Genomic DNA, 23,799 nt, shown 5'->3' on the forward strand with positions numbered 1-23,799 from the left:
TAATTGCAAATGATAAATTGGTTAAATTGTGTTCTTAGAATTGTGTGTCTTAACTATGATCTATAGATTTTAATTGATTGTTGTGCTAAGTGTGTTAAAGCATATATGCATTTTATATTATTAGATTACTTGATTGAGTTAATCATTTTACAAACTGATTAAAAATGAGTGATTTAACCTGAAAGGAGATCGTATTTTGTATGTGTGTAAGGAATATTTACTGTTTTCAAATTCACATAATAAACGAATACTTTGCTAATCTGAATTTGCTTCTGCAGGGGGTAAATCTGCGCTAATTAGGGTATCTCTTTAATTACACCCTCGTCTAATCCAGAATTACTGAACATCGTAGTATTATTAGATTAGGGTGCCCATACGTCACCGTTTTCTGGGTGCAGTCCCCGGATGAGGTACTTTGTCCCCGGGCAAATAATGTCCCTGGAACGTTTAAAAAAAAAAAAGTTATCGTAGGTTGATTGACAGAAATTCCCACCACTCTGTCAGGATTATATAAAGAAACTTTCTACCGTCTGTAGACTATCGGTCTGGTTTGTTTCAACTGCCGGTAAATCCAGTTTTAAGAAGACAGAAATGCATTACCCAAAGTTCCCGGCATGTCTTGTATGGCTTGAAGGCAGCAGGAGAAGTAGGCTCTTGTTTAGTTTGAGGAAAGTTTGTTTCTGTAGGTTAGATGCATATCTGTTTTCTATTTGTAATGAAAATGTGCATCTGTTAAAATATAAGATGATCGCGATACACTGAGTGTCCCCGGATTTGGTTTATAAAATATGGTCACCCTAGATTAGATCATGTTTTCTTTTTGAAATCGGAGAGAGAGAGAGAGAGAGAGATGGGAGGAGAGTTAGAGAGAGAGAGGGAGAGATGGTAGGAGAGTTAGAGGGAGAGATGGGAGGAGAGTTAGAGGGAGAGAGAGAGATGGGAGGAGAGTTAGAGGGAGAGAGATGGGAGGAGAGTTAGGGAGAGAGAGGGAGAGATGGGAGGAGAGTTAGAGGGAGAGAGAGATGGGAGGAGAGTTAGAGGGAGAGAGAGAGATAGAGGAGAGAGGAGAGTTCCACTGTTTCTTTTTCGCCCCAGGGTTACAAACACCAAACTTACGCAATCGCTCAACAATGAGTGCAATGTAACCAGATAGCCGCTCCTACACAAGCGGCATGCTTGTAATAGAGAAGGGACAATTAGTGAACGAACAAATGTATTCAGAAAGTCATAGCTGACAACATTTGGAAACTGTTCAGCGGGACGCTCGTCTCATGGGAGGATTCATACACAAAAAACACTAATGATCATATAATAGACGTATCACCCCCAAACTCAACACGACACGACCAGCATGCCAGTAAACACAGACACCATGAGGCGTTCTTATCTTTGTATAAGTTGGTGATCAGCAGGTGTCTCAGCCGCACGTGTGCTTGTCACTAACTCTACTGTGTAGAATAAATTATTTTTTTCTATGTGTAAATCTCTGGACTTTCTTCCTATGCATCGGGTCGCGGGACATTTGCAAGGAAATCGGGACTATATAGGGACTGTTGGCATATGGAAAAGTGAGGCAGATTTCAAAGCAAGTACGGGCAATTTTACTGTGTCCATTTTAGTTTTAAAAACAAGCACAACGGTAACCCGGGTCTTCCGGGACGTTTTGCTACAGTTGCGATTTCAATGGTAACCGTATGGTACTGTTTTACAGACTTTGCGTAACAGCGTCAAGAATACCCTGTTCAAATTTATTTGATATTTGTATGTTTTTCTAAAATTATTTTATTGATTTGATTGGTGCACGTTTAGTGTTGTCTGACACTTTTTGATAATTGATTTGTATCACGTTATGTTGGCTTCTCCGCCCGCTTCCCTGTGTTTGCCCTGTTGAGCACCTAGTAATTGAATTATTGATCAATTTACGCACCTGAATATAAATGGCACATGTTTCATAAACGAGGGGCATCCTGGGCCATCCGGGTCTGTGGGTCTGTGGGTCTGTGGGTCTGTGGGTCTGTGGGTCTGTGGGTCTGTGGGTCTGTGGGTCTGTGGGTCTGTGGGTCTGTGGGTCTGTGGGTCTGTGGGTCTGTGGGTCTGTGGGTCTGTGGGACGACTCAGAGAGACAGAAACGGACCACTAAATGGAGCATCCCGATAATAAGTATTGGGCTGATGGTATGCCGGTGTTTGATAAAGAGCGCGAACGGCCCAAATGTTTTTAGCCTATTTGATAGTCGATTGGAGTTTAAGAAGGGCATAGAATAAGCTATAGTTATATGCTGGTTTCTCTCTCGCTATCTCTGTGTGTGTTCCCTCCCCTGCACGGACATTGTGTGTGTGTGTGTGTGGTGTGGGTATTTGTACCTTTTATACCGTGGTATTGTTTTATAATGATAGTTTTACCGTGTCTTTATGAATGTGTATCTCCACTTTATTGCTGGGTAGCAGCGTTGTTGCATCTGCAGTTTAATACATTCTCATTAATGTGAACCTTGTTTAACTGCTTGAAATTTTGCTACCTGTTTAATAGGTGAAATGGAATTGTTTTAATATATCAGTGCCTTTTGAAACCAGGTGTCGCTATTTGAAGTTTACAATAAACAAACGCTTGTTAAAATGTATCGGTGTGATTTTCATGGTGACCTTGTTCCTACATTTTTTAGATCTGTTATCTGAATAAAAAGAACCTAAAGGATATTTAATTTGTTCTGTGCCTTATCGCATTGAACTGGCGTAGACAGGCTACATCAGTACGTTTACATTCAACGCTTGCTGCATCCTGTGATATTTTGTAATTAAAGGTAGGTGTCACATTTAGAACCATACACACATGAGTATTGCATTGCGGTGCTGGATCCTTGTATAATTCTTCAGATTGAGGGTGTGGACAGCAGGTTTACACATTTATTAAAACCATTAAAACTCATTTTTGTTAGTTAGGACGGGCATTTCAGACTTAAACACCCTCCATTCTCAAAGGGGGTCGTAACTGAGGTTGGATGTAGGCTAACTATAACCCATTCTCATAGATCCTCACTTCCTGCCCGCAAGACTAGGTAAAGTCCGCGTTGCTGTACCGGTGAGCCTCTGTGATTACCGTAACTGTTGTTAAAGTCACCGATGAGCCACCAGACTCACCCAAGGGAAAATAAAAAAACACCGGTGAGATTCACCGTACACAATGTAGACAAAATGTACGCCCATATGGACATTGTCAATGTGGACTGCGGACAGATGAAATTAAATACATGGTGGACTCGGATACTGTAAATCCCATTAATTTGGGAACTTTTCAACCTTTAATTGAAGTATTCAAATTATAAAGCAAAAAAAAAAAGTTTAATTGATGCTGATTTTATTATGTAATCTAATACAATGTCAAAGCGATTAAGTTCATTCATATATATAAAAAATGCGCGCGCACACACACACTAGGCTATGAATTCCGAGCTTTGTTTATTTATTTTCCAACAGATACCAAAGTGTAAGGAATGTATTATTATATAATGTTTTCTATGTAAAACTTCTCAGAGCCCTGAGAGGCTGGTAACAAAAAAAAAAGACACACGCTACAGACGACAGACTTATAACAGGAAGTAGACTTGTTAGAAGAAGAAAAAAAGTATTAACTGTAGATTTATATTTTAAAACAATAGGAATATTGGCAAAAGCCATGGATTTTTCAAAGGATTATGTTTTGTATGGAAAAATGTATTATAATTAAAACTGTAGGTTTATATATATATATATATATATATATATATATATATATATATATAAAGCAATTTAATACAACTATAGATTTCTATACTACAACAGGAAAATGTGAAAAAAAGAATCATAATTTGTTTTTCTAACTATAGAATTTTTTTTTTTTTTTTTTTGGGGGGGGGGGGAATTACATACACATCAATAAGCCGATCTACAGCTGTGGCCAAAACTTTAGCTTCACCTAGAATTTTAAAAATCAAGACATTAAAAAAAAAACAACCTATAACGTACATTTATATAGTTTATCAGAATTTAAATACACTCTTCAGCAGGTTTCATTCGACTTTATGAAGCAAAATTAGTTAATTATATAGGGGGATGCAAAACTTTTGACCATCGCTATATATATGTATGTGATCGTGATAATGTGTGCATGTGTATGTATCAGGGACGGTGGCTTACATTGACCAAATCACTGACACAAGCGCCATGAAAAGCAGTGAATACGTCGCTGTGTTTGCTGCACTAATTGCATACTGGGGACCCAGTAGTGCGCAGGTATCGAGATCCAGTCCTGTGCTCTGGAATGTGACGAACCCCACTTCTTCGCCGGTGTACGCCTGGATCCACGCCTCGTACTGGGAGACCCGCGCATAGACACCCGGCAAACCGGCCCGGGCACAGCCGATCCCAAAACTCACCACCCCCGCTTGCACCCAAGTGGAGCCCTGCTTACAAACCAGCGGACCGCCAGAGTCGCCCTGTAATGATAATGATAATAATATTAATAATAACAGACAATCTTATTGTTATTAATAATAACACAACTCATAAAACTACTACTACTACTACTACTACTACTACTAATAATAATAATAATAATATCACAACTAATAGTACTACAGTACTACTACTAATAATAAAACTATTAATAATAATAAAACTAATAATAATAATAATAATGATGACAGCGATGTCGATAGCAGTGTACCTAGCATGAATAATAATAATAATAATAATAATAATATTGATGATGATGATGACAGCGATGGCGCTAGCAGTGTACCTGGCATGAATAATAATAATAATAATATCACAACTAATATTACTACAGTACTACTAATAATAATAAAACTATTATTAATAATAATAATAATAATAATGACAGCGATGTCGATAGCAGTGTACCTAGCATGAATAATAATAATAATAATAATAATAATAATAATAATAATAATAATATTGATGATGATGATGACAGCGATGTCGCTAGCAGTGTACCTGGCATGAATCCTTGCCCCCCTGCAGCAGCCCGGCGCACATCATGTTGTCGGTGATCTCTCCCTCGCTCACGTACAGGCAGCCACATTGCTGGTTCCCGATAATAGGCAGAGTCACCTCTCGCAATGTATCGTTTTGCGGCAGGGGCACTGCAACATAACGGGGCGCGTTACAATCAGGAGGCTCAACAGAGATTATGAACAAACATTGTGAAGCGACAACCCGGCCGTTATCCAAGAAAGACAAGACAAAAAAGGGACATACATCCAATGCAATACAATTATGGCTTCTGATTTTCAGTTCTTCACTCCCGACTTTTCTCATCTCCTTCAAGAATTCAACTGATCCCCCGTTGAGCCAATTCGTGTCTCTCAGTCACAGCTGAGAAACGCGTTCATAGTAAAATCAATTACTCAATGGGCTTTTTAAATCGCAAGTCAAAGCAGAAGCTCTGCTTTGACTTGCGAAGGGCTCTGGACTCTTGACCGGAGGGTTGTGGGTTCAATCCCAGGTGGGGGACACTGCTGCTGTACCCTTGACCAAGGTACTTTACCTAGATTGCTCCAGTAAAAACCCAACTGTATAAATGGGTAATTGTATGTAAAAATAATGTGTAAAAAAATAAATAAAATAATGTAATTGTATGTAAAAAAAATAATGTGATATCTTGTAACAATTGTAAGTTGCCCTGGATAAGTCACCACTGGTAACTGTGGCTTATATCATGCTTTATCAGGTTGTGTATCTGAGGTTTGTTAGAACATAAGAACATAAGAAAGTTTACAAACGAGAGGAGGCCATTCAGCCCATCTTGCTCGTTTGGTTGTTAGTAGCTTATTGATCCCAGAATCTCATCAAGCAGCTTCTTGAAGGATCCCAGGGTGTCAGCTTCAACAACATTACTGGGGAGTTGGTTCCAGACCCTCACAATTCTCGGTGTAAAAAAGTGCCTCCTATTTTCTGTTCTGAATGCCTCTTTATCTAATCTCCATTTGTGACCCCTGGTCCTGGTTTCTTTTTTCAGGTCCCCTGGGTCGACATTGTCTATACCTTTTAGGATTTTGAATGCTTGAATCAGATCACTGCGTAGTCTTCTTTGTTCAAGACTAAATAGATTCAATTCTTTTAGCCTGTCTGCATACGACATGCCTTTTAAACCAAAACCCTCCTCTGCAATGGCAGCCCAGCATTCAGTATAGACTATACTCTCTCCCCCTCTCCCTCTCCCCTCCTTCCTCTTTCCTCTCTCCCCCTCTCCCTCTCTCTTACCTCCCTCTGCAGTGGCACCCCACCCCGTAGCCCAGCACTCAGTATCAGTGTAGAAGGTACTGGATGATTCGGCCAGGCACACTGGCATGATGTATTCGGTGAAGGTCACAGATCTGTTCAGCTCTAGTAGGGCCATGTCATTATCCATGGTCTGTGAATTGAAGGCAGGGTGCACGATGACCCTCTGCACCCCATTCAAAATCCCGCTGGGGTCCAGACTGGACAGGTCAATCTGACCCAGGACCACCGTCCAAAGGGAGGGGTCACTGTTGCTGTAGAAAGAGATAGGGAGATTATCACACAGAGATGAAATGTAAGCTGGAGTCGATCCCAGTATATGAATTTAAGTGCATTTGTGTTGCTAGAGAGAGAGAGAGAGAGAGATGGGAGGAGAGTTAGAGAGAGGGTGAAGGAGAGAGGGGGAGAGATGGGAGGAGAGAGAGAGATGGGAGGAGAGAGAGATAGAGAGAGATGGGAGGAGAGTTAGAGAGAGAGAGATGGGAGGAGTGTGAGAGAGAGGGTGAAGGAGAGAGAGAGATGGGAGGAAAGTGAGAGAGAGAGGGTGAAGGAGAGAGAGAGATGGGAGGAGAGAGAGAGAGGGTGAAGGAGAGAGGGAGAGATGGGAGGAGAGAGAGAGAGGGTGAAGGAGAGAGGGAGAGATGGGAGGAGAGTTAGAGAGAGAGAGATGGGAGGAGAGTTAGAGAGAGAGAGGGTGAAGGAGAGAGAGAGTTAGAGAGAGAGGAGAGAGTGAGATAGAGAGAATGGGAGGAGAGAGAGGAGATGAGAGGAGTTAGAGAGAGAGAGTGTGAAGGAGGGAAAGAGGAGAGAGAGGAGAGGGGGAGAGAGAACAGTAGGAGAGAGAGAAGGAGAGATGAGAGGAGAGTTAGAAAGTTGGAGAGAGAGAGGAGAGAGAGAGAGAGAGAGAGAACGGGAGGAGAGAGAGGATATAGAGAGGGTGAAGGAGAGAAAGAGGAGAGAGAGAACGTGAGGAGAGAGAGAGGAGAGTTAGAGAGAGACGGTGAAGGAGAGAAAGAGGAGGGAGAGAACGTGAGGAGAGAGAGGAGAGTTCGAGAGAAAGAGGGAGAAGGAGAGAAAGAGGAGAGAGAGGAGAGATGAGAGAAGAGTTAGAGGGAGAGAGGGGGAGAGAGAGGGACAAAAAGAGACTTTTGCACCTACCCTTCGAAGCAGTGAGCGGCAGACAGGACCCAGTCGGCAGAGATGAGAGATCCTCCGCACACGTGTGACCCTGATAAGTGCAGACTGACCTGCCACGGCCAGGAGCCCACCTCCGCTGGCGTGCCGCCCACGATCCTGGAGTTCAGAACAGGGCTCCCACACTCTAAGGCTGAAACACAGGGGAGTGTCAGAGACGGATCCCTGACACTAGTGATCTCAAACTGCAGTTACAATGTAATTCAATACAGTCTAGTCTAGTGATCTCAAACTGCAGTTACAATGTAATTCAATACAGTCTAGTCTAGTGATCTCAAACTGCAGTTACAATGTAATTCAATACAGTCTAGTCTAGTAATCTCAAACTGCAGTTACAATGTAATTATAATACAGTCTAGTATAGCGATCCCAAACTGCAGTTACAATGTGATTTAATACAGTCTAGTCTAGTGATCTCAAACTGCAGTTACAATGTAATTCAATACAGTCTAGTCTTGTAATCTCAAACTGCAGTTACAATGTAATTCCAGTCTAGTCTAGTGATCTCAAACTGCAGTTACAATGTAATTCAATACAGTCTAGTCTAGTGATCTCAAACTGCAGTTACAATGTAATTATAATACAGTCTAGTCTAGTGATCTCAAACTGCAGTTACAATGTAATTATAATACAGTCTAGTATAGCGATCCCAAACTGCAGTTACAATGTGATTTAATACAGTCTAGTCTAGTGATCTCAAACTGCAGTTACAATGTAATTATAATACAGTCTAGTCTAGTGATCTCAAACTGCAGCTACAATGTAATTATAATACAGTCTAGTCTAGTGATCTCAAACTGCAGCTACAATGTAATTATAATACAGTCTAGTGATCTCAAACTGCAGTTACAATGTAATTCATTACAGTCTAGTCTAGTGATCTCAAACTACAGTTACAATGGAATACATGAGAAAGTTAATAATAATAATAATAATAATAATAATAATAATAATAATAATAATAATAATAATATCTTTATTTTTATATAGCGCCTTTCATAGTGGTCCCCCGTCACATAGCGCTTTACAGAGGCAGGCTGTGAACTGTGCATTATATGCAGAGTCACTTCCAATAGGACGTTGATTTAACATCTCATCCGCAGGACGGAGCACAAGGAGGTGAAGTGACTTGCTCAGGGTCACACGCAGTGAGTCAGTCAGTGGCAGAGGTGCGATTTGAACCGGTGACAAGCCATGGACTTTAACCACTGGACCGCACTGCCTCCTTGATATAATATTAATATTGGAGCTGCAAAATCAGTCTTACCTTCTGCTGAGGGTGTTGAAATTAAAAAGCCAGCCAGATATACTGCAAACAGAGAGAGACAAGCATCACTTTAATTATCTGAAGGACGCACAATACGCGAGGAAAGCAAATATCTTATCAAAGAGATCTTTGAAAACCAAATTCGAAACCGGATTGTCAGCGAGGCATTGTTCCGTGACTCTATCCTGCAGGCGCGGACTGGCCATTGGGAAGTGCGGGAGAATCTGTTTGGACCTGCGCGGACCGCTAGTCTACGTTAGATTTATAATTATTATTCATATTTTTTTTATTAATAATTGATAATTACACTGTTATTAACGTGGCGGTCTCGCTCTCGCGCACACATCACCACACCAGTCATCTCTTGCCCGGATTTTATTAGAACGGGATTGGTCAACCAGATTTCGTCTTTCGTTTGAAACTCTTGTATTGATAGTGGATGAGGTACAAGCAGTAGAGTTTATGGTTGCATTAAAATAGATTAAAGACTGGGCTGCGCCTCGTACCTAATAACGCCCTGGCTGTGACTATATACACGACATATCATGACCTCTCGTACCTTATTGCTTTTATAAAACGGCTACACCAATATTTGTAACGTTAGTCACTTTTTGAGATCTAGTCAGCTATGTATAATTATGCTAAACTCCGCTAGCAAATCGACTAGCCATCCTATGCTAGCTAGCTAGCTAGCTGGGTTACTAAAATAAACATTAGCTCAAACATTTCCCAGGTTGCGTCTCTCTCTCGCTCCACCATTTAGCTGGTTACACCTGATATAAACTGAAACAAAATCATGTCAAGCCGAGCTGATGGTGGTATTAGCCAATTTTTATTTGTAAATCTATAGCATGACATGCTATTTGCCTACAGTATTGCCCCCTACTGGACACTCGCAGCGTAGATTTCACATTGCATGTATTGTATCACACTAACAAAATCTAAAATTTTAAAGCAATCGTTCACATGAATTTGATTGGATTTGATGCTTCGGTCGATGTTGATTAGGTTGTTGTGCAAAAATATAATTTATGGAACGATGAGAAGGCCTAACAGCGGCTAGTGATGAAGTTATTGAGAGGATTGCGTAGAAGAGTGCACTGCTGCGACATCTGCTGGCGACGTAAGGTAGGACAGTCTCTTTTATTTGGGTGAAGTAGTTGACTGTATTTTGAGATATAATTAGGGGTTCTGAAACCCTATTGAAATTTTGGGTTGCTATTGGCGCTGAGTGCTGCTAATGGTTTCTAGAATTGCTAAATATGAGCCGATGTGTTCAGAATTTTTTTTTTAATTAGGCCTATTGAGAGACCGCAATCTGTGTGAGGTCGGTGATGGTTTCTAGAATTGATTAATAAGATATGTGTTTATACTTTACAGTTTATTATTAGGCCTACTGAGGTTGGTTTTGGTGTGCAGAGAATGATATTTTCAATAGGATAGCCTATTATTTGTGACTTCTATATCATGAAGCCACGGTATGGCAACTGTCATAGCCTATACTTTGCCATACCTAAATCGCCCCTAATATGTTTGAAAACCTGGTAGTAGCTATAGTCTACAATGTACAAAGAAGTTTTACCCGAACAATTTAAAACTCTTTTTTTACGATACTTCATCATGACGGCGCGCTGCGTGCGCTGACTTCATTATTATTTCGGTGTGTTGATTTTGACATAAATGTGGGACGGTGGACCCGAACTTCCCGGGCCGATTTTTGGTCCCAGTCCACCCCTGCTATCCTGTGAAAAAAAACAAGCAGTGTTTCCTGGAATGTCTGATAAGAGACAAAACTGTACCCATTCTCACACAAAACAAAGGAAAGCGCCGGTTTTAAAGATGGTATTTGAGAATTGATTACAACCTCCTGCCAAACGCTTCCCCTTCAGTCCATGTAACAATTAGATGGGTTCAGGTAAAAATATTTTTCTGTATGGGTTTAATAATATGTGTGAAAAGCAACCTATTTCTTCATAATTCTAAACATTTAATACCTAACTAGTAAAAAGTAAAAAACAGAAAAAAGAAAAAGGGACAAAGAGATGGAAGAAAAGAGGAGAGAGAGGGAAAGCAAACTTTCAAACTCATTAAAATTTACTTTAAATTGCAAATTAAAATCCATTCTCTCACCTCTTATTAGCTTTATTAACAGGATCACTGGCCCCTCCCTTTAAAGGAGCGCTGACCATCTTTAAAATCCATTCTCTCACCTCTTATTAGCTTTATTAACATGATCACTGGCCCCTCCCTTTAAAGGAGCGCTGACCATCTTTAAAATCCATTCTCTCACCTCTTATTAGCTTTATTAACATGATCACTGGCCCCTCCCTTTAAAGGAGCGCTGACCATCTTTAAAATCCATTCTCTCACCTCTTATTAGCTTTATTAACATGATCACTGGCCCCTCCCTTTAAAGGAGCGCTGACCATCTTTAAAATCCATTCTCTCACCTCTTATTAGCTTTATTAACATGATCACTGGCCCCTCCCTTTAAAGGAGCGCTGACCATCTTTAAAATCCATTCTCTCACCTCTTATTAGCTTTATTAACAGGATCGCTGACCCCTCCCTTTAAAGGAGCGCTGACCATCTTTAAAATCCATTCTCTCGCCTCTTATTAGCTTTATTAACATGATCACTGGCCCCTCCCTTTAAAGGAGCGCTGACCATCTTTAAAATCCATTCTCTCACCTCTTATTAGCTTTATTAACAGGATCGCTGACCCCTCCCTTTAAAGGAGCGCTGACCATCTTTAAAATCCATTCTCTCACCTCTTATTAGCTTTATTAACAGGATCGCTGACCCCTCCCTTTAAAGGAGCGCTGACCATCTTTAAAATCCATTCTCTCACCTCTTATTAGCTTTATTAACAGGATCACTGGCCCCTCCCTTTAAAGGAGCGCTGACCATCTTTAAAATCCATTCTCTCACCTCTTATTAGCTTTATTAACATGATCACTGACCCCTCCCTTTAAAGGAGCGCTGATCATCTTTCAAATCCATTCTCTCACCTCTTATTAGCTTTATTAACATGATCACCGGCCCCTCCCTTTAAAGGAGCGCTGACCATCTTTAAAACCCATTCTCTCACGTCTTATTAGCTTTATTAACATGATCACTGGTCCCTCCCTTTAAAGGAGCGCTGACCATCTTTAAAATCCATTCTCTCACCTCTTATTAGCTTTATTAACATGATCACTGGTCCCTCCCTTTAAAGGAGCGCTGACCATCTTTAAAATCTATTCTCTCACCTCTTATTAGCTTTATTAACAGGATCACCGACCGCTCCCTTTAAAGGAGCGCTGACCATCTTTAAAATCCATTCTCTCACCTCTTATTAGCATTATTAACAAGATCACCGACCACTCCCTTTAAAGGAGCGCTGACCATCTTTAAAATCCATTCTCTCACCTCTTATTAGCTTTATTAACAGGATAACTGGCGCCTCCCTTTAAAGGAGCGCTGACCATCTTTAAAATCCATTCTCTCACCTCTTATTAGCTTTATTAACATGATCACTGACCCCTCCCTTTAAAGGAGCGCTGACCATCTTTAAAATCCATTCTCTCACCTCTTATTAGCTTTATTAACATGATCGCTGGTCCCTCCCTTTAAAGGAGCGCTGACCATCTTTAAAATCCATTCTCTCACCTCTTATTAGCTTTATTAACATGATCGCTGACCCCTCCCTTTAAAGGAGCGCTGACCATCTTTAAAATCTATTCTCTCACCTCTTATTAGCTTTATTAACAAGATCACCGACCACTCCCTTTAAAGGAGCGCTGACCATCTTTAAAATCCATTCTCTCACCTCTTATTAGCTTTATTAACAGGATCACTGGCGCCTCCCTTTAAAGGAGCGCTGACCATCTTTAAAATCCATTCTCTCACCTCTTATTAGCTTTATTAACAGGATCACCGACCCCTCCCTTTAAAGGAGCGCTGACCATCTTTAAAATCCATTCTCTCACCTCTTATTACCTTTATTAACATGATCACTGACCCCTCCCTTTAAAGGAGCGCTGACCATCTTTAAAATCCATTCTCTCACCTCTTATTAGCTTTATTACACAGGATCACTGACCCCGAAACGTACCTGGTAGGAGAAGAAGCATCGATCCGGTCACAGAGCTGAAAGACTTCATTGTGTCGCTGTTGTGCTTTCTGGTTCTGTGTTTCGTGGGTTTTATATATATATGTATGTGTATTGTCCTGCGATGCTCCCTCCCCTCTCTCTTTCATCCCCTCGTTTTGTCTCTGTCTTGAATGAAGAAAACACACCCTTCTCTACATCACCTGATGACCTACCCAGAACAGTAGCAGGGAGTGGAGTTGTTTGTATAATGTTGCAAGGTTTCAGAGTATCTGGTGTCTTTTTCAGAGGATATATTTATCTTTGCTATGTATAACATGTTTGTCTTTCTCTCCTTTATCATTTAGTTTTATTCACTCTTGTCCTTTGTTCTCGCTTTTCTTTCTTTCTTTCTTTCTTTCTTTCTTTCTTTCTTTCTTTCTTAAAAAAACACATATTTATCTTGGCTATGTATAACCGGTTTGTCTTTCTCTCCTTTATCATTTTAGTTTTTTTCACTCTTTTCGTGTTTGTTTGTTTGCTTGCAATGTCATTTTCTTGTAAAACCTTCTATACCAGTATTGTGCTTACACAGCAACAAAAGAAATTTCTTTACTGTCCTTTAGCAATGATTCACAATTACTGAGTCATCAGACCACAAACTGTGAAGTTCTGTCTGTCTGTCTGTCTGTCTGCCTTGCAGCTTTAATGAAACTAAACTCTTTTCAGAATGTAGTAAACTAACACAGACACCAAGAAGAAGGGATTATATTGTAGCGTTAAACTGAACAGGATTGTGGGGCTCTGTCTGTCTGTCTGTCTGTCTGTCTGCAGCTTTAATGAAACTAAACTCTTTTCAGAATGTAGTAAACTAACACAGACACCAAGAAGGGATTATATTGTAGCGTCAAACTGAACAGGATTGTGGGGCTCTGTCTGTCTGTCTGTCTGTCTGTCTGCAGCTTTAATGAAACTAAACTCTTTTCAGAATGTAGTAAACTAACACAGACACCAAGAAGAAGGGATTATATTGTAGCGTCAAACTGAACAGGATTGTGGGGCTCTGTCTGTCTGTCTGTCTGTCTGTCTGTCTGTCTGCAGCTTTAATGAAACTAAACTCTTTTCAGAATGTAGTAAACTAACACAGACACCAAGAAGAAGGGATTATATTGTAGCGTCAAACTGAACAGGATTGTGGGGCTCTGTCTGTCTGTCTGTCTGTCTGTCTGCCTGCCTGCAGCTTTAATGAAACTAAACTCTTTTCAGAATGTAGTAAACTAACACAGACACCAAGAAGAAGGGATTATATTGTAGCGTCAAACTGAACAGGATTGTAGGGCTCTGTCTGTCTGTCTGTCTGTCTGTCTGTCTGTCTGCCTGCAGCTTTAATGAAACTAAACTCTTTTCAGAATGTAGTAAACTAACACAGACACCAAGAAGAAGGGATTATATTGTAGCGTTAAACTGAACAGGATTGTGGGGCTTTGTCTGTCTGTCTGTCTGTCTGTCTGTCTGCAGCTTTAATGAAACTAAACTCTTTTCAGAATGTAGTAAACTAACACAGACACCAAGAAGAAGGGATTATATTGTAGCGTCAAACTGAACAGGATTGTGGGGCTCTGTCTGTCTGTCTGTCTGTCTGTCTGTCTGTCTGTCTGTCTGTCTGCAGCTTTAATGGAACTAAACTCTTTTCAGAATGTAGTAAACTAACACAGACACCAAGAAGAAGGGATTATATTGTAGCGTTAAACTGAACAGGATTGTGGGGCTCTGTCTGTCTGTCTGTCTGTCTGTCTGTCTGTCTGCAGCTTTAATGAAACTAAACTGAATTGAACTGGGAATTCCTGTGTGATGTTAAGCTTCATAGCATTGACTGCACCTTAAAAAAACAGCCTTGTCATTGTTTATATATATATATTATTGTGTGTTTATTTATCAGACGCCTTTATCCAAGGTGACTTACAGAGACTAGGGTGTGTGAACTATGCATCAGCTGCAGAGTCACTTACAACTACGTCTCGCCCGAAAGACGGAGCAGAAGGAGGTTAAGTGACTTGCTCAGGGTCACACAATGAGTCAGTGGTTGAGGTGGGATTTGAACCGGGGGCCTGCTGGTTACAAGCCCGTTTCTTTAACCACTGGACCACACAGCCTATATACCGGTCCGACAGCATACCAAGAGACTGGTATAAGCTGCACAGAGAGCCGGCAGCAGCTGGTATCGGGCTCATGTCTTCATCATGTTTCATACTGCGTCACCTACCCCCGTTGCAAGGTTGCAACATATATATGTATAAACATGTTACACTCAGAGTCAAGGATCGGTCAGTCACCGACAAAAATAACCATTTCCGCGATCTGAGCATTTAAAAACGCTCCAAGAACGAAATGAAAGATTACGCACTGTCTGAAATAAACCTTCAAACCTACAAGACTTTGAAGAGCACAGAGACATCACCTCTCTGTTACATCCCTGGCATTTTTATTGTGTGTTGGTATTGGACTTTTTCTTTTTGAAGGACCCTACACACCTGTCATTACTAACCGGGGAAACCCTTTCCATGTTGTTACAGAAATTGGTCTGAGAATGGATGGACTACTTGCTGAGGAACCTGAGGGCTTCGGGCTTCTTTTTTCCTTGTATTTTGTGTACAATATCAAATGCCCACAGAGAAAAGCCTAATATTCATTGAGAAATGTATTGAGATCAGCAAAACCCACCTAGTTAGCGAAAATAGTAAACTTCCTTTTGTGAGGTGCCTGGTCAGGTAAGCAATTGAACTCAACAGGGTGTTGGTTGTGCTGTAATAACCACAGGCCCAGGGATTAGCTATTGCTATTATTATTATTATTTATTAGCAAATGCTCTTACCCGAGGGGACTTACTGTTGTATACAGCTATGCTGATGATACCCAACTACATCTGTCCCTAAAGCCAGGAATTTCTTGTGCCTGTGTGTTATTAGCTACTTGCCTTACAGACATTATTATTATTATTATTATTTATTTCTTAGCAGACGCCCTTATCCAGGGCGACTTACAATTGTTACAAGATATCACATTATTTTACATACAATTCTCCATTTATACAGTTGGGTTTTTACTGGAGCAATCTAGGTAAAGTACCTTGCTCAAGGATACAGTAGCAGTGTCCCCCTTACCTGGGATTGAACCCACGACCCTCCGGTCAAGAGTCCAGAGCCCTGACCGCTACTCCACACTGCTGCCCTAGTTATATATGTATATATTAGGCGTGTCAATTTGCAAATATACATAAAAGGTTCCAAGAAAAATATTAAGCTACTAACATAAATAAGCAAACTCATTGTACACTGTATTCTAAATATGTCTGTAGGTCTCCTGTGGTTTATGTGTATTTACAGCAAACAGTAAAACAGTCCGGTCACAAGATAGCCAGTTTTTAGTTCAGTAATTGAAATTCCGCATTTTACTAAGTATCGTCACTTTAAAATGCCTGGGGCGATTTTTAGTCCCAGTCCATCACTGTATATGTGTGTGTATATATATATATATATATAATATATATATTAACCGGTCCGGTCCAGCAGCCCCCCATCCTGTGATCAGAGTGTGGTTTGAAAGATACAGGGTCAGTAACTCCTGCAAATAAGGAGGTTCTAATCCATTCAGGGTCTTGTAAGTTAACAGCAAAATCAACAGAAAAAAGTGCATTACAATAATCAATTCTAGATGAAACAAAGGCATGTATTAGTCTCTCAGCATCAGATACGGAAATAATTGGTCTATGTTTCTCAAACAGTAAAAAGATACTTTAGTAACTTCTAATATGAGTCTCAAAGATGACCCCCAAACTCTTCAGTTCTAGTTTTGATGAGAGACTGCAAGGGTTGAGTTTATGTAATCCCACATTACTTTTTAGTTGGTGAGCCCACTAGCATCACCTCTGGTTTATCTGAATTCAACTTAAAAAAATTCTGTGACATCCAATGCTTGAGGTCTTGTGGGCAGCAGTGTGGAGTAGTGGTCAGGGCGCTGGACTCTTGACCGGAGGGTCGTGGGTTCAATCCCAGGTAGGGGACACTGCTGCTGTACCCTTGAGCAAGGTACTTTACCTAGATTGCTCCAGTAAAAACCCAACTGTATAAATGGGGAATTGTATGTAAAATAATGTGATATCTTGTAACAATTGTAAGTTGCCCTGGATAAGGGCGTCTGCTAAGAAATAAATAATAATAATAATAATAATGTCTGTAAGGCAAGTAGCTAATAACACACAGGCACAAGAAATTCCTGGCTTTAGGGACAGATATAGTTGGGTATCATCAGCATAGCTGTATACAACAGTAAGTCCCCTCGGGTAAGAGCATCTGCTAATAAATAATAATAATAATAGCAATAGCTAATCCCTGGGCCTGTGGTTATTACAGCACAACCAACACCCTGTTGAGTTCAATTGCTTACCTGACCAGGCACCTCACAAAAGGAAGTTTACTATTTTCGCTAACTAGGTGGGTTTTGCTGATCTCAATACATTTCTCAATGAATATTAGGCTTTTCTCTGTGGGTATTTGATATTGTACACAAAATACAAGGAAAAAGAAGCCCGAATCCCTGGGTGAAGCCCTCAGGTTCCTCAGCAAGTAGTCCATCCATTCTCAGACCAATTTCTGTAACAACATGGAAAGGGTTTCCCCGGTTAGTAATGACAGGTGTGTAGGGTCCTTCAAAAAGAAAAAGTCCAATACCAACACACAATAAAAATGCCAGGGATGTAACAGAGAGGTGATGTCTCTGTGCTCTTCAAAGTCTTGTAGGTTTGAAGGTTTATTTCAGACAGTGCGTAATCTTTCATTTCGTTCTTGGAGCGTTTTTAAATGCTCAGATCGCGGAAATGGTTGTTTTTGTCGGTGACTGACCGATCCTTGACTCTGAGTGTAACATATGTTTATATAAATAAATATATATATATATATATATATATATATATATATATATATATATATATATATATATATATATATATATAAACAATGACAAAAATAATGTGTCAGCTTCAACGACATTGTCTATACCTTTTAGGATTTTGAATGCTTGAATCAGATCGCTGCGTAGTCTTCTTTGTTCAAGACTGAACAGATTCAATTCTTTTAGCCTGTCTGCATACGACATGCCTTTTAAACCCTGTAGTTAGCAGTAGTCTAATCTTGCATTTATATGTTAATGTATTTTAAGTTGATAAGCTCTGATTGTACAAACCTATCTCTGATGTTGTGTGCTGTGCAGCGTGCATGGCATTGTGGCTGTCTGTTCATAACCTGTACTAAGCAGTGTGATTGTTCATGTTGCATGCTGTGTTTAAGTTAAGTATTTCCTTTGCAAGTCTATTTGGGCAGCAGTGTGGGGTAGTGGTTAGGGCTCTGGACTCTTGACCGGAGGGTCGTGGGTTCAATCCCAGGTGGGGGGGGGGGGCACTGCTGCTGTACCCTTGAGCAAGGTGCTTTACCTAGATTGCTCCAGTAAAAATCCAGCTGTATAAATGGGGAATTGTATGTAAAAAATAATGTGTAAAAAATAACTTAATTGTATGTCAAAATAATGTGATATCTTATGGGCAGCAGTGTAGAGTAGTGGTTAGGGCTCAGGGCTCTGGACTCTTGACCGGAGGGTCGTGGGTTCAATCCCAGGTGGGGGACACTGCTGCTGTACCCTTGAGCAAGGTACTTTACCTAGATTGCTCCAGTAAAAACCCAACTGTATAAATGGGGAATTGTATGTAAAAAATAGTGTGATATATGAAATAATGTGATATCTTGTAACAATTGTAAGTCGCCCTGGATAAGGGTGTCTGCTAAGAAATAAATAATAATTTGACATTGCTTCCTTCTGTGGTAATGCAGCTGAACTGTAGCTACATTTGAAAGTGCAGTTTACTTGTTTCATGGAAGTTAAATGTAGTAGGAATGTAGTTTTTGCATTCAATTTGAAATACGAATGTTCATGCATGTAATATTATAACATTCAACATTCATGACATTTTATTTCAAAGTGAATTGTTGTAGACTTTTTCAAGCAGAGTAGCTTGAAGGGAAGCATTGTAGTATTTTAAAGGTAGTGAAGCTGAATTAGAAGTTGTCAGTTTGTCAGTGTATTGAGGAGTGTGTTGCCCTGTCTGTCTGTGCTGGTGGCTCCTGTTTGCACACTGGCACTAAGATGACTCTTCCTTCTTCTAGTCATGCCTTTTAGAGTCAATTTAGAGATTTGACTGACATTTTTTATGTGTTTACTTTGCAGATGCTGATGACCTTCGGAGTGCTGGTGATTTGAATGTGAGCTGTTGTGGTCATCCTGTCCCCTGTCCAGCTGTCCAGCTCGCTGTTGTGGTCATCCTGTCCCCTGGTCAGCTGTCCAGCTCGCTGTTGTGGTCATCCTGTCCCCTGGTCGGTCAGCTGTCCAGCTCATTGGACTTGTGTTTTTTTTTGCCATTTGTCAAACTTTGAAGAGGACCTGCAAGTTTGTCTTGCAGTCCTTAATGCAATGATGTCAGGCTTTGTTTATTTGAGAATCTCTACAGGATATGTGTTTTGTGAAAACGTCCTGCTTTTTGTTTAGCTGCGGTGTTTCTGATGCAGTGTTAGTGATGTTGCTGTTTTGTGACAGGCAGGTTTTTCTTTTTGCAAGCTGGAGATTTTGGCCAATGCTCCCTGACTTTCTCTTCCCCCCTTTCTATTCCCCACTGACTTTGTATTTCCTTTTAAATGTCGTCATTACAAGAGCTAATCATATCACGGGAAAGTCGCTTACCTGGGGTGGGGGGATTATATGTTCAAGATTTAAAAAAATAAAAATGATAAAATATTTTAATTAAACATAATTTAAGGTTTTTTTATTAAAATATATTCATTATTTTAGTTACACATCGTGATGATGATGATGATGATGAGGAGGAGGAGGAGGAGGAGGAGGAGGAGGAGGAGGAGGAGGAGGAGGAGGAGGAGGAGGAGGAGGAGGAGGAGGAGGAGGAGGAGGAGGAGGAGGAGGAGGAGGAGGAGGAGGAGGAGGAGGAGGAGGAGGAGGAGGAGGAGGAGGAGGAGGAGGAGGAGGCTGTGTGGTCCAGTGGTTAAAGAAAAGGGCTTGTAATCAGGAGGTCCCCGGTTCAAATCCCACCTCAGCCACTCACTCACTGTGTGACCCTGAGCAAGTCACTTCACCTCCTTGTGCTCCGTCTTTCGGGTGAGACGTAGTTGTAAGTGACTCTGCAGCTGATGCATAGTTCACACACCCTAGTCTCTGTAAGTCGTCTTGGATAAAGGTGTCTGCTAAATAAACTAATAATAATAATTATTATTATTTATTTCTTAGCAGATGCCCTTATTCAGGGTGACTTACAATTGTTACAAGATATCACATTATACATTATTTTTACGTACAATTACATTATTTTTTACACATTATTTTTGCATACAATTACCCATTTATACAGTTGGGGTTTTTACTGGAGCAATCTAGGTAAAGTACCTTGCTCAAGGGTACAGCAGCAGTGTCCCCCACCTGGGATTGAACCCACGACCCTCCGGTCAAGAGTCCAGAGCCCTAAGCACTACTCCACACATTAAAAAAATATAATTTAATTAATAATATTTGTAGGCATTACAATTATTTATATTTGTACTGAGTTGTTCAAAGAAGTTGGTTTATTACAATCAGCAGTTCTCAAAATGTCCACACGATGGCAGCATTGTATAAGGAATAGCGAGAGCCCGTCTCCATGATGTTCCACTCCCGGCTCTGCGGGAAGATTTAATTCGATATGTTAGTTTGTGGAAGAAGGAATTAATTAATTTAGTATTCATTATGGTTTGGCCGACCTAAGCCCTCCCCACCCAGGGGGCGCTCTGCCAATTGTGCGCCACCCCCGGGGAAGTCCTGTCCACGGTCGGCAGTGGAACAGCCCGGACTCGAACCGGTGACCTCCACGCGTGGAGTGTCTTTACCGGGTGCGTCTTGTTAACATTAACGTCCAAAACGAGTACATTAACTACAAAACTGAACGTCCCTATAAACTTACGAAACCCTTTGAACAATGCAAGCGTGTTAATTACTTGAAACGTTTTTGGTGTCGCTTTGTGTTTGATTTCTTGGATGTGTTATTTTTCTACTACAATGATCGACAAAATCAAATTGTTTACTTGTGGTTTTCACTGGCGCCGTGGCAACCACTCGATCACATGATTCAAATCTGACGTCACTGTCCTGCGTGGCACTGCCACTGTCACGGGATGGGGGCGAAACTGTGAAAAATGACCTCGCTCTGTTAAAAAAAAATACGAGACGCCTATAGAGCGAACTGCTAACTTATTATAAATCACAAACGCGGTGATTCCTGGAACACATATTCAAATTATATTAATAATATTCAAATTAAATGCTTTGTTGGCATGACTAGAGCGCTCAGGTATTGCCAAAACAGAAATAATAACACAGAAATAAAATTACAGAACAAACGCAAAAGCCATTGTCCCCTTCCCTTTGAAAAATATAACTCCCTCCCTCTCTCCCTCTCTCCCTCTCTCCATTCCACCCACCCTTCGGTGGCCAGGCTGTGGTCACTGAGTCTGTACTTGGTCAGGATCTGTCTATGTTTTGTGTTTTTGACCCTGATCAGATATTCTGCCAGGGTAAATTCTTTTTTTTGAGGGCCAGATAGCATTGTAATTTATTGTGTGATTCAATTTCGTTATTCCAATGTTCTTTATAATTGTTTTCCAGATTTAGATTAATTTGTTTCATTTTTTGTTGGTGGTGTTCTGAAGCTCGCTGGTGTTAATTTGGCTCAGTTGGCTGAGCTTCAGTACCAAATAATACTACTGAGTATTATTATTGTAAAAGTCCAGTAATTAATTCAGTTCGAGTACTCCCTTCTACAAAAATAGTCATGCTACAGTTTCGGTGTATGTCCACTGGGGGGAGCGGTGAGCCTGTGTCTCCGATATAGAACAGTTAGCATTTCATTTGTGCTCGGAACCGAATTTTAAATAAGAACACAAGAACATAAGAAAGTTTACAAACGAGAGGAGGCCATTCAGCCCATCTTGCTCGTTTGGTTGTTAGTAGCTTATTGATCCCAGAATCTCATCAGGCAGCTTCTTGAAGGATCCCAGGGTGTCAGCTTCAACAACATTACTGGGGAGTTGGTTCCACACCCTCACGATTCTCTGTGTAAAAAAGTTACTCCTATTTTCTGTTCTGAATGCCCCTTTATCTCATCTACATTTGTGACCCCTGGTCCTTGTTTCTTTTTTCAGTCCCCTGGGTCGACATTGTCTATACCTTTTAGGATTTTGAATGCTTGAATCAGATCACTGCGTAGTCTTTTTTGTTCAAGACTGAATAAATTCAATTCTATTAGCCTGTCTGCATACGACATGCCTTTTAAACCCGGGATAATTCTGGTTGCTCTTCTTTGCACTCTTTCTAGAGCAGCAATATCCTTTTTCTAACTTGACCAGAACTGAACACAATATTCTAGGTGAGGTCTTACTAATGCATTGTAGAGTTTTAACATTACTTCCGTTGAATGTTTTGGTGTCACTTTGGACCAAACTAAAAATACATGTTACTGGGTGATTATGTTTAAAATATAAGTCTCCTTGAAATTCACTACCTCCTCTACCCATTGTAAGACTACGCGGTGATCTGATTCAAGCATTCAAAATCCTAAAAGGTATAGACAATGTCGACCCAGGGGACTTTTTTGACCTGAAAAAGGAAACAAGGACCAGGGGTCACAAATGGAGATTAGATAAAGGGGCATTCAGCTGTTGTTTTGAAATGTTGCATTGTTAATGATGTATGTGTGGTATTTAACAGAAGAAAAAAAGTATTTTGGCGACTTTCACGCGATTTGATTGGCTCTTGTATCTTAGATTTGCATATTCCGATGACACATAATTCTTTCAACCATCTCATTGGATCAGTATTATTATTAATTTCTTAGCAGACGCCCTTATCCATGGCGACTTACAATTGCTACAAGATATCACATTATTTTTTACATACAATTCCCCATTTATACAGCTGGGTTTTTACTGGAGCAATCTAGGTAAAGTACCTTGCTCAAGGGTACAGCAGCAGTGTCCCCCCCACCTGGGATTGAACCCACGACCCTCCGGTCAAGAGTCCAGAGCCCTGACCACTACTCCACACTGCTGCCCTATAGTATTGCAAACCTAGATAATCGGATGTTAGCCTCACGGCATAGTGACTGATTTACAGTATGTCAAAATGTAAGTGTACAGACACCGCTCTGTACCCTCAGAATATGATTTTATCTGTGTAAGTGCTAAATAATATGACCACGTTTCATTACGATTTAAAAACCATACAAACAGTCTAGTTAAATACGATAAAGGCAGCATACTGTCAACTAGCCACTGAAACGTGTGACTGAATTGAGATAAATGGATATTGTGTGTGTTCGGATAGCCGTGTGGGTCGCTCTGCTTGTTGGCTGTATGAAACGGTTCTCTTGTGTTCCCTGTAAACAAAACGCAGGCTCCCGAGCGATATTCCTTTAGGGAGCGGCTTGCTTCACAGCGATGCACCAGCACGCCCCGCTCAATACCCTGAAGACAAGAGCAGATTACAAACAGCGCGAAATTAAGTGATTACCCAGCTACGATTTTAATTATTTATTACTATATGACCCCATGTATCGCAGTGCATTGTGGTACGTGTTTACCTGTCTCAGGTACCTTTCACAGCAGGACTCCATTTACCCAGAAACCCCTGTCCCACACTGTCCTAGTCTTCATGACGTCATATGGTAAGCCTCGCTGAAACGGTTTAGCATCTCTAATGAAATGCTTTTTAAATTCAGGTATTTATGTATATTTTCTTTTACAGAATGTCTAATATATGGGTCTGAATTCAGATTTTGATAATATTATTTTTATTAACGGAAGAATGACCGTGCAAATAAAGCTTATGTTTGTTTGTTTGTTTTATTAA

At 40.5% G+C, this 23,799-nt stretch overlaps 1 protein-coding gene across 1 annotated transcript; it reads right to left on the reverse strand.

Annotated features, from left to right (window-relative positions):
• Positions 1-3,889: 3,889 nt before the first annotated feature.
• Positions 3,890-12,988, reverse strand: LOC117398795 (serine protease 27-like). Its single transcript, XM_033997873.3, has 6 exons — positions 12,835-12,988; positions 8,740-8,781; positions 7,437-7,605; positions 6,261-6,532; positions 4,992-5,140; positions 3,890-4,471 (listed from the first exon to the last, which is right to left on the reverse strand). The coding sequence occupies exons 1-6, from the start codon at positions 12,881-12,883 to the stop codon at positions 4,169-4,171; spliced, it is 984 nt and encodes a 327-aa protein (XP_033853764.1). The 5' UTR covers positions 12,884-12,988; the 3' UTR covers positions 3,890-4,168.
• Between the last annotated feature and the right edge of the window lie 10,811 nt (positions 12,989-23,799).

This window comes from Acipenser ruthenus, chromosome 44 (assembly GCF_902713425.1).
Source record: "Acipenser ruthenus chromosome 44, fAciRut3.2 maternal haplotype, whole genome shotgun sequence".
In the NCBI taxonomy this organism is placed as follows: Eukaryota; Metazoa; Chordata; class Actinopteri; order Acipenseriformes; family Acipenseridae; genus Acipenser; species Acipenser ruthenus.

What these genes read in the sequence shown, in the direction of transcription:
- LOC117398795 (XM_033997873.3), bottom strand. Translation starts at nt 12,883, where the DNA reads ATGAAGTCTTTCAGCTCTGTGACCGGATCGATGCTTCTTCTCCTACCA. An exon ending in GGGTGCCACTGCAGAGGGAG is followed by an intron (nt 5,141 to 6,260) that starts GTAAGAGAGAGG and finishes GTTATGTTGCAG; the next exon opens with TGCCCCTGCCGCAAAACGAT. An exon ending in GGGGCAAGGATTCATGCCAG is followed by an intron (nt 4,472 to 4,991) that starts GTACACTGCTAG and finishes TTATCATTACAG; the next exon opens with GGCGACTCTGGCGGTCCGCT.